The 11,030-nt window shown below is 35.0% G+C and overlaps 1 protein-coding gene across 1 annotated transcript; it reads right to left on the bottom strand.

Annotated features, from left to right (window-relative positions):
- Window positions 1-398: 398 nt before the first annotated feature.
- Window positions 399-3,687, bottom strand: LOC119575484 (protein O-mannosyl-transferase TMTC4-like). The gene is made up of 2 exons (XM_037923133.1): window positions 3,447-3,687; window positions 399-3,314 (listed from the first exon to the last, which is right to left on the bottom strand). Exons 1-2 carry the CDS (start codon window positions 3,512-3,514, stop codon window positions 3,035-3,037), a joined length of 348 nt encoding a protein of 115 aa, XP_037779061.1. The 5' UTR covers window positions 3,515-3,687; the 3' UTR covers window positions 399-3,034.
- Window positions 3,688-11,030: the final 7,343 nt, after the last annotated feature.

An 11,030-nucleotide genomic window follows, 5' to 3' on the forward strand; every position in this document is an offset into this window, starting at 1 on the left:
TGTGTGTGTGCATATGCATGCATGTGTGTGCGTGTGTGTGCATAAGCATGCATGTGTGTGTGCATATACATGCATGTGTGTGTGCATATGCATGTATATTGTATATTGTTCAGTGAAGAGCTAATCAAGAATTGCTATCACTCTCTCCCAAAAAAAATATATAAATTAAAAACAAAATAAAATTATAATAATAATAATAATAGACAATTATAAACTACCTATTTTTCTAAAGTAGGTACAAGTAAGAAAGTATAATACTTAAAAAACGCACATACCTAATTCCATTCTATTTTCTCTTGGTCCTTGTTATCCAACTCCTTTAAATTATATTCACAAGAAGCAAGCGGGATGTGTTTGTGAGTATCTATATGTCTCTGTGTTTGTGGATGTCCATGTATACTTGTGTAAGTGTATGTGAAATTGTGCAATTCACAAAAACTCAAAATTCCCTGTGGTAAAGACATCTGTCAACACTTAAAAGTCAGTTTAAGAAACAAGATTCTACATATACCAGCTCGTTTCTCCATGCCTGAGTTACTTCGCTGCTATGATTTGGCACAATAAAATGTAAGTACTTGCATTATCATTATGATCAGAAACTTAAATGATATATTGCTTGAAAAGAAATCAAATTAAGCGTATGTATATGTATACATACATTACATAACACACAGATACACGCATATGCACAAGCACAATCACAATCACACGCCCACGCCCACACACACACACACACACACACACACACACACACACACACACACACACACACACACACACACACACACACACACACACACACACACACACACACACACACACACATATCCTCAACCTTTGCTAAACTACAGCTTTGTGAGCAGCAGAATTATGGATGGCTACAATTCAATATATTCAGTAATACAGTTCTGTAGTTAATAGTTTCCAAAACACCCTAGCGTTTTAAATAGATCACTGCACTTTCAAAACTTAAATCCTATTACACAATAAGATATTTATAACACTGGGTTTATTACTTTCATAGCAATCAAAGTTTAACTGATAAAGTTCCTACGCAAGCTTTCGGTTCACAAATAACACCTAATTACAGCATTTAAAAAGCTGAACCCAACAGCTGCCATTACCCTTGTCACCTATGCATTAGCTACAGCATTCAGATAAGTTGCTACAATAAACGAGGGTGTCCACATCATGTTTCCAACAATGCTTTTTGTTCATCTTTTTAAAAGAGAATAATTATTACAAGCACAAGATAATAATAGGTGACACAACCCAAGCTTAATTTTCAGTGATGCAAACTAACTGAAGGAAAAAATATATATATAAACAGAATCAGACATCAGCTCTCAAAAGAATGTAACAGTAATAAAACCCAGTTCATGTTTCTTCAGATAACAAAAGACAACATATTTGATAAACTCTGACTGCCCAGTATTAAGTAGTGTTTGTATAGGCCACTTACTGCAATTATCTCTGTCTGCACAGTATATGATGCACTGCTGAGATAAAACTGTCTTTTGTTCCTTGTTCACTTTTATCACAATCTGGTAACATCTTAGTTTCAGGGATGTTTAAAAATTAGCATGAATAGCAAACTATGTTGTACAAACTCTTACTACAGTAAAGGTGGCTGTGAATTCCACTTCTATCTTTGCTAAAATACTCCTGATATATCAGTGGTATCACTGATAAAAAAACAGCTTACTTTATATCATGCATTGACACATTCCAAATGCTTTCTCTCATGCTGTAACTTTCTGTCACTGCTTATTCAAGGGATCATACTAATATATCATTGAAAAAAATAAACATATCCTCCATCTACAAGATGATGGATCACAGTGAATCACATTTAACAATGGAGTATGTGTCCAGGGAATAATTAGCATGGCAAAGGAGTGTCTTTTCTATGTGGCAAATGAGCACAATTTACACTGAGAATCAACATATTGCAGATGTAAGTACTGACTTTTTCTTGGTTCTTCGGGGTAACCATTTACGACAATAGAGATCTACCGCAGGCTTATGTACAATTACATAAATATGACACCTGTTGTTCCCTGCAAAAGAAATAATTAACATCTAAAGCCGAGATTCTCCTACACAGAATTTAATGCCCATCAAAACGTAAAAGAAAAAAAATATGTCTCCTTAAATCATACTGCCCCATCCAAAAATTAAAACAATAATCCTCTAAACAACAGTCCTATTAGTTGAGCACTCCTTTACAGAAGCAAAGTTGCCTTTTTCTTTTAATTGAACTCATATTAACACAGAATGTCTTGGCACATCTTTCTTAAAATAAGTCCTCAAGACCTTATTGGACTTAACAGCACAGTGATAACAAGAATAACACTAGCACAGATTCATGATACAGTTTAAAAAAAAATAAAAATTAACAACAATGAATCTGTTATTAAGGTTTACATGTATGTACAAATACATATAAAAACTTGAAAATATGGCAACAGACCAAACATAATTCAGTCACATACGTGAAAGATCTGCAGTTTTGTTGCCGAGCAATCAATGCAACTTAGATGAGCTAGTGATAATTGTGAAACTGCTTCAAAGAAATCAACAGTGAGCATAAGTAAAAGCAATATCTAAATTAGCTCTATTTCAACGACAGCACATTTCCCTTTTAACACTGAGGTATCAATAAATCTATGCACGGAATGATATGGTATGACTGGGTACTCCTACTTTTCCAAGTCTTATCTGTTAGTGATAATGCAACTATGCACACAATGGAAATCTTTTTGACATCTCCAAGGATAAAAGTTGTTTATGTCAAAATTATTTCCACAAGTATAAAATCCTGGTCATTCTCACACACCACTTAAGTAGAGCAAAGACCCAAGTCCACGTTTCTTCATTTATCAAATTTGTGAAAAACACTTTAAACATACCCACTTCTGGCCTTACCACAAAGCCCCTCTCAGACTCCATGCTGCCTCACATATCCCTTCCCTAATCTCCAACCAGTTTGAGGCACAAGGCCTCACTAGAATTTACTCGACCTTATCTTGTGCTATCTATATATCTTGCCAGTGGCCTTGAGCAGCATGTTGAGGTTGTCCTGTGCACTCTTCAGGGTTGGATTGAGCTTAAGGGCATGGAGGTAGGACTTCTCAGCCTGCTCGTACTTCCTCCAGCGGTGGTACAGGACCCCTAGGTTGGCCCAGTAGTTGGCGTTGCCCGGGTCCAGGTTGGTGGCTAACAGAAAGTGAGACTCAGACTCTTCATAGCGGCTTAACTTGCCTAGGGTATTGGCCAGATTGAAGTGCAGGGCTGGCTCACTCGGTAAGTGCCTGGAGAGACAGGGTGGATGTAATTATCAGAAGGCAACATGTCCTAACAATCAATCCATCAAAGAGTTGCAGTATTAGTGACTGAGTGTCCCCCTTAGACCTCCAACAAAATCCCAAACACTCTCTCAGTACCTGAGTGCCTTATCCGCCACATCAATTGCTGACTGGTAGAGGCCCTGTGAGTCCAGCAGAATCAGCATGTTGGTCCAAGCTACAGCTAGGGAGGGCTTGAGGGAAGTGGCATTGGTCCAGGTGGCCAGGGCAGCACTGTGGTCACCCTTCTCCAAGTACAGATTGCCCAGGTTGTACAGGCAGTCTGGGTACACCTGAGGGAGGGGGAGAAAGAAGGCTAAGGTAAAGGCGGCTTGAACGTTATGCAAATATTTGAGGATTTGCAGTGTGTATATATGTATGTATGTAAGTAAGTATGTGTATATGTATGTATGTGTGTATATATGTATATATATATATATATATATATAGTAGATATATATATTAATAAGATTTATATATAGATATATATATATATATATAATATATAGATAATGATAATATATAATAATATATATAGTAGATAGATATGATATAATATATAGAATATATATATATATAGTATATATATATCGAATATAGATATATCTATATAATAGAAGAATATAAATATATAATATAATACACTAGAAATAATATATATATACAAAATATTAAATATAATATAATTACAAAATAATAATATATATAAATAATATATAATTATATAATATATATATTTATATTATATTACATATATTTTTATATATATAATATATATATATATTAAAATATATTAATATATATATATATATAGTTATTATTATAATTTATTTATATATATATATTATTATATATATATATATTATTATTATATATATATATTATATCATTATATTATTGTATATATTATATAATATATATAATATTATATATATATTTATAATATATAATATATATAACTTATATTATATTTTATTATTAATATATTTAAAATATATATATATTAATTTATATATATATTTATATTTATATTTATAATTATAATACTTTAAAATACACACATACATACATATACACATACTTACTTACATACATACATATATACACACTGCAAATCCTCAAATATTTGCATAACGTTCAAGCCACCTTTACCTTAGCCTTCTTCCTCCCCCTCCCTCAGGTGTACCCAGACCGGCCTGTACAACCTGGGCAATCTGTTTTGGGGAGAAGGGTGACCACAGTGCTGCCCTGGCCACCTGGACCAATGCCACTTCCCTCAAGCCCTCCCTAGCTGTAGCTTGGACCAACATGCTGATTCTGCTGACTCACAGGGCCTTACCAGTCAGCAATTGATGTGGCGGATAAGGCACTCGGGGTACGAGAGAGTGTTTGGGTTTTTGTTGGAGGTCTAAGGGGACACCAGTCACTAATTACTGCAACTCTTTGATGGATTGATTGTAGGAATGTTGCCTTCTGATAATTACATCCACCCTGTCTCTCCAGGCACTTACCGAGTGAGCCAGCCCTGCACTTCAATCTGGCCAATACCCTAGGCAAGTTAAGCCGCTATGAAGAGTCTGAGTCTCACTTTCTGTTAGCCACCAACCTGGACCCGGGCAACGCCAACTACTGGGCCAACCTAGGGGTCCTGTACCACCGCTGGAGGAAGTACGAGCAGAGCTGAGAAGTCCTTTACCTCCATCCCCTTTAAGCTCAACCCAAACCCCTGAGAGTGCACAGGACAACTCAACATGCTGCTCAAGGCCACTGGCAAGATATATAGATAGCACAGAAAGGTTTCGAGTAAATCTAGTGAGGCCTTTTTTGCCTCAAACGGTTGGAGATTAGGGAAGGATATGTTGGCAAGCATGAGTCTAAAGAGGGGCTTGTGGTTAAGGCCAGAAGTGGGTATGTTTAAAGTGTTTTTCACAAATTGATAAATGAAGAAACGGGACTTGGGTCTTTGCTCTACTTAAGTGGTGTGTGAGAAATGACCAGGATTTTATAATTTGGGGTGGAAAAAATTTTGACATAAACAATTTTATCCTTGGAGATGTCAAAAAGATTTCCATTGTGTGCAATAGTTGATTATCACTAAAAAGATAAGACTTGGAAAAAAAGTAGGAGTACCCAAGTCATAACATATCATTCCGTGCATAGATTTATTGATACCTCAGTGTTAAAAGGGAAATGTGCTGTCGTTGAAATAGAGCTAATTTAGATATTGCTTTATTTAGCTCACTGTTGATTTCTTTTGAAGCAGTTTTCAAAAATTATCACTAGCTCATCTAAGTTGCATTGTTTGCTCGGCAACAAAACTGAAAGATCTTTCACGTATGTGACTGAATTATGTTTTGGTCTGTTCCATATTTTCAATTTTTTAAATATGTATTTGTACATACATGTAAACTTTAATAACAGATTCATTGTTGTTAATTTTTATTTATTTTTTAACTGTATCATGAACTTTTTTGCTAGTTTATTCTTATTATTCACTGTTGTGTTTAAGTCCAATAAGGTCTTGAGGAAATATTTTTTTAAAAAAGATGTGCAAGACATTCTGTGTTAATATGAGTTCAAATTTAAAAAGAAAAAGGGCAAATTTGCTTCTGTAAAAAGGAGTGCTCAACTAATAGGGGCTGTTTTTTTAGAGGATTATTGTTTTAATTTTTTGGGTTGGGGCAGTGTATGATTTAAGGGACTTTTTTTTCTTTTCGTTTTGATGGGCATTAAATTTTGTGTAGGAGAATCTCGGCTTTTTAGATGTTATTATTTTTTTTGCAGGGAAAAACAGGGTCAATTTGTAATTGTACATAAGCCTGCGGTAGATCTCTTTTTGTCGTAAATGGTTACCCCGAAAAAACCAAAAAAAAGTCAGTACTTACATCTGCAATATGTTTATTCCTAGTTGGGAAATTGTGCTCATTTGCCACATAGAAAGACACTCCTTTGCCATGCTAATTATTCCCTGGACACATACTCCATTGTTAAATGTGATTCACTGTGATCCATCATCTTGTAGATGGAGGATATGTTAATTTTTTTCAATGATATATTAGTATGATCCCTTGAATTTAAACAGTGACAGAAAGTTTACAGCATGGGGAGAAAGCATTGGAATGTGTCAATGCATGATATAAAGTAAGCTGTTTTTTTATCAGTGATACCACTGATATATCAGGAGTATTTTAGCAAAGATAGAAGTGGGAATTCCAGCCCCCTTTACTGTAGTAAGAGGGTTTTCCCAAAATAGTTTGCTATTCATGCTAATTTTAAAAAATCCCTGGAAACTAAGATGTTACCAGATTTTGGGTAAAAGTGAACAAGGAAAAAAAACAGTTTTTTCTCAGCAGTGCATCATATACTGTGCAGGGCAGAGATAATTGGGAGTAAGTGGCCTATACAAACACTACTTTAAAACTGGGCAGTCAGGGGTTATCAAATATGTTGTCTTTTGTTAAACGAAGAAACATGAACTGGGTTTTATTACTGTTACATTCTTTTGAGAGCTGATGTCTGATTTTTGTTTATATTTTAAAATTTTTTTCTTCAGTTAGTTTGGGATCACTGAAAATTTAAACTTGGGTTGGGTCACCTATTATTATCTTGTGCTTGTAATAATTATTCTCTTTTAAAAAGATGAACAAAAAGCATTGTTGGAAACATGATGTGGACACCCTCGTTTATTGTAGCAACTTATCTGAATGCTGTAGCTAATGCATAGGTGACAAGGGTAATGGCAGCTGTTGGGTTCAGCTTTTTAAATGCTGTAATTAGGTGTTATTTGTGAACGAAAGCTTGCGTAGGAACTTTATCAGTTAAACTTTGATTGCTATGAAAGTAATAAACCCAGTGTTATAAATATCTTATTGTGTAATAGGATTTAAGTTTTGAAAGTGCAGTGATCTATTTAAAACGCTAGGGTGTTTTGGAAACTATTAACTACAGAACTGTATTACTGAATATATTGAATTGTAGCCATCCATAATTCTGCTGCTCACAAAGCTGTAGTTTAGCAAAGGTTGAGGATGTGTGTGTGTGTGTGTGTGTGTGTGTGTGTGTGTGTGTGTGTGTGTGTGTGTGTGTGTGTGTGTGTGTGTGTGGGGTGTGTGTGTGTGTGTGTGGGTGTGTGTGTGTGTGTGTGTGTGTGTGTGTGTGGCGTGGGCGTGGGCGTGTGATTGTGATTGTGCTTGTGCATATGCGTGTATCTGTGTGTTATGTAATGTATGTATACATATACATACGCTTAATTTGATTTCTTTTCAAGCAATATATCATTTAAGTTTCTGATCATAATGATAATGCAAGTACTTACATTTTATTGTGCCAAATCATAGCAGCGAAGTAACTCAGGCATGGAGAAACGAGCTGGTATATGTAGAATCTTGTTTCTTAAACTGACTTTTAAGTGTTGACAGATGTCTTTACCACAGGGAATTTTGAGTTTTTGTGAATTGCACAATTTCACATACACTTACACAAGTATACATAGGACATCCACAAACACAGAGACATATAGATACTCACAAACACATGCGCTTGCTTGCTTGTGAATATAATTTAAAGGAGTTGGATAACAGAGACCAAGAGAAAATAGAATGGAATTAGGTATGTGCGTTTTTTAAGTATTATACTTTCTTACTTGTACCTACTTTAGAAAAATAGGTAGTTTATAATTGTCTATTATTATTATTATTATCATTTTATTTTGTTTTTAATTTATATATTTTTTTTGGGAGAGAGTGATAGCAATTCTTGATTAGCTCTTCACTGAACAATATACAATATACATGCATATGCACACACACATGCATGTATATGCACACACACATGCATGCTTATGCACACACACGCACACACATGCATGCATATGCACACACACATGCACGCACACGCACACACACGCGCACGCACACACCCACACCCACACACACCCACACGCACACACACGCACACACACACACACACACACACACACACACACATTTAAATAAACATGCATTTACATATACTTATACATACACACATACACATATATACATACTGTATATGTAATATATATTATATATACAGGTGCCAATATAAAACCGCAAGTCTCGAGTGCCAAAATAGTATTGGCATGTGCAAAGTAAACCCAGTATATTTCTGTGTTCTAAGTCATGATGACTTTTCTGATTAGTCATTACGATATTGTACTTGTTTGATATAGAGAAATGCGATAAAGTGAGCTTTTGTCGCATTGCTTTTATTTTTCTAGTCTCTCTGAGGGTCTTCTAATATTGGTTAATCTAAGTTGTGCAATTTTTAATGTTTAGTGACGTAGCGGCAGTTAAAGAACACGCGCAGGTGATTGAATGATTGTGAAGACTTCAATATATTTTTTTTGTGTGTGTTATAGTCTTTTCCACCAAGCATCTTATCATGAGTTGATGAAAGAGGAACCTCAAGATAATAGATGATAATATAAGATAATCACGGACGTGGTTGGGAAAGGAATTACACAAGTACCAAGACTTTTCCTGTTGCCTGCTTTGTAATATTTTTGTTATCTGATTAATATTCTTTGCCTTTTGCTTTGAAAAATAATATAGACGAGGATTTTTGTATTTCACTGAAAATCGGAAGAAGAGGAAAGGAAAGGCGATTCTTTATTTTTTAGTGCCATAAGACTTTTATGATTACGATTATTGTTATGATTATTGTAAGTCTTCAGCTGTACCTGCGATTTTGCTATTTTCCTCCCCTTTCCCCTTTTGTTGGGTCCACAGCATTGATTAATTATTGAATATATACTAACATCAGTTTTTGAGCCTTTTTATTGCATCTGCTTTCAACAAAAATGAAAAAAAAAATACAGCTATTAAAGGGGATTTTGCTTGTAGATTTTAGGGATAATTGTAAGCTGTAAAATGTCGTTTATCATTTACACATATTGAATAAGTTGTTTAAGGATGCCGGTAGTAGGTAGGGCATTGTTACTTTTTAATTTTTTTATGTGCAATTTAGTATTTATGTTATTTAGAGTACTACTTGTAATACTTGTTTGTGAGAGGTGTGCTGTCTCTGTCTCTCTTTTTACCTCTCTTTCCCCCTCCCTTCCCTTCTCCTCCTTCATACCTCCCCTTCTTTCCCCTTCGTTACCTCTCTTTTGCTCTCTCCCTAGCTCTCTTTCTAAGACTTTTGAAGAAAGAGGATGAATTAGAAATTATAAGAGACGGAGAATTAGAAGTGATGAGGATCACCAGTGTTTTGTATTAAAACAAAATTGTTGATCATTTCTTGCCTGGTTCAAGGCAAAGCAAAATTTTCTACAAATTCTTTGTGTGTATGTTCTTTTTCCAAGAGTGTGAAACAGGTTGTAATCTGGTGTTTCAGATATTATGCGGCTTTTACAACTTTGATCAATAGTGATGTTCACTGTTGACTTTGCTAATGATCACAAATTCATAAAATTCTTTTAAATATTGATGCTTTAAATTCTTGATAAAATTATTGATTTTAATATACATTAGTAAGGGAAAGATAAATGAAGGGATTGTGTAACTTAAACCAGTTAGGCTTTGTCCAATTTGCATATTATTGATAATATTTTTAATATTACCAGACTAGGTTTTAAAGGTGTGAGAATGCAAGAGCATGAAAACATTAATGTCAGTAGAATATAAGATATCTTTTGTAAATAGTCTGTGTACTTAATAAAAAAAAACATCACTCTAACAAAATGACAGATGATTTTCATACTTGGTGTTTGATTTATCCCATAATTCTTGATATTAATTGAAACAACACGAGTTTAATGGTGTATTATTTGGCAGTGGGAGGGAAGATGTTAAAAGTAATGTATTGTAATTATTTTAGTAATTAATACTTCATGTTATACTTTTCACAGAAACCTTATTGTTTATTGATTGTTTTTAATCATTCGGGAGAACAAACTAGTATTCTCAAGAAAAAGAAAAGAAAAAGAAAAAAGAAAAGAAATATATGATCATTCTAGCACTGGATGTCCCAGAAAGTACAATCGGGAAGTGTAGACACCAGTCATTATCATATTTTTTCCCCAAGTGATTCCTCCGTGTATCACAAGCTGGAGACCACGTCAGTTCATTATGGAGTACCACTCGTGTGCATCCCAGCATCCCAAACATCAATTCTTATAACGCATACACCTATAAAGAACTACACGCCATCAGGAGCAGAACAAAGCAATTAAAACATTACAACTATACCCCCTCCCCCAAGTCCTTTGTCGTGGGGAAGTTTTGAAGACGGAGGCTGAGCCCCAATTTTGTGTGGTCTCTTCGTCTCCCCCTTTCCTTTTCTTTCTCTTCTTCATCCCCTTCTTTACACTTATCCTAATCGTTAACTCATCTTAAACCTTTTCGCCGAAATACTTTATCATAGTGCTATATGGCCTTTGGTGTCTAGCATATTTATTTGTTTTAACTATCAACTGTAAAACCTACATTCTACAGAAGCGTATACCAGATTTGTCAACTAACTATCCTCTCCCTACACTCGCACAACAATCACATGTTAGGCCATTCAGACAAATGGGCAGTGACCGTCGGGCAATGGGCAGTGAGTGTATATTTCACGCTTGGTTAGCAGTGTTACCAGATCAAGTAGTCTTTAGCGGCCACCGAGCACACCTGTGTTGTGCACACGGGTGACGGGTACACG

The sequence above is a fragment of the Penaeus monodon genome, chromosome 7 (genome assembly GCF_015228065.2).
Source record: "Penaeus monodon isolate SGIC_2016 chromosome 7, NSTDA_Pmon_1, whole genome shotgun sequence".
NCBI lineage: Eukaryota > Metazoa > Arthropoda > Malacostraca > Decapoda > Penaeidae > Penaeus > Penaeus monodon.

Bases quoted from the DNA above. Each gene is read 5' to 3' on its own strand.
- LOC119575484 (XM_037923133.1), bottom strand. From the start codon at position 3,514: ATGCTGATTCTGCTGGACTCACAGGGCCTCTACCAGTCAGCAATTGAT. The intron at 3,315-3,446 runs GTACTGAGAGAG...CTGTCTCTCCAG, and splicing joins GTGGCGGATAAGGCACTCAG to GCACTTACCGAGTGAGCCAG.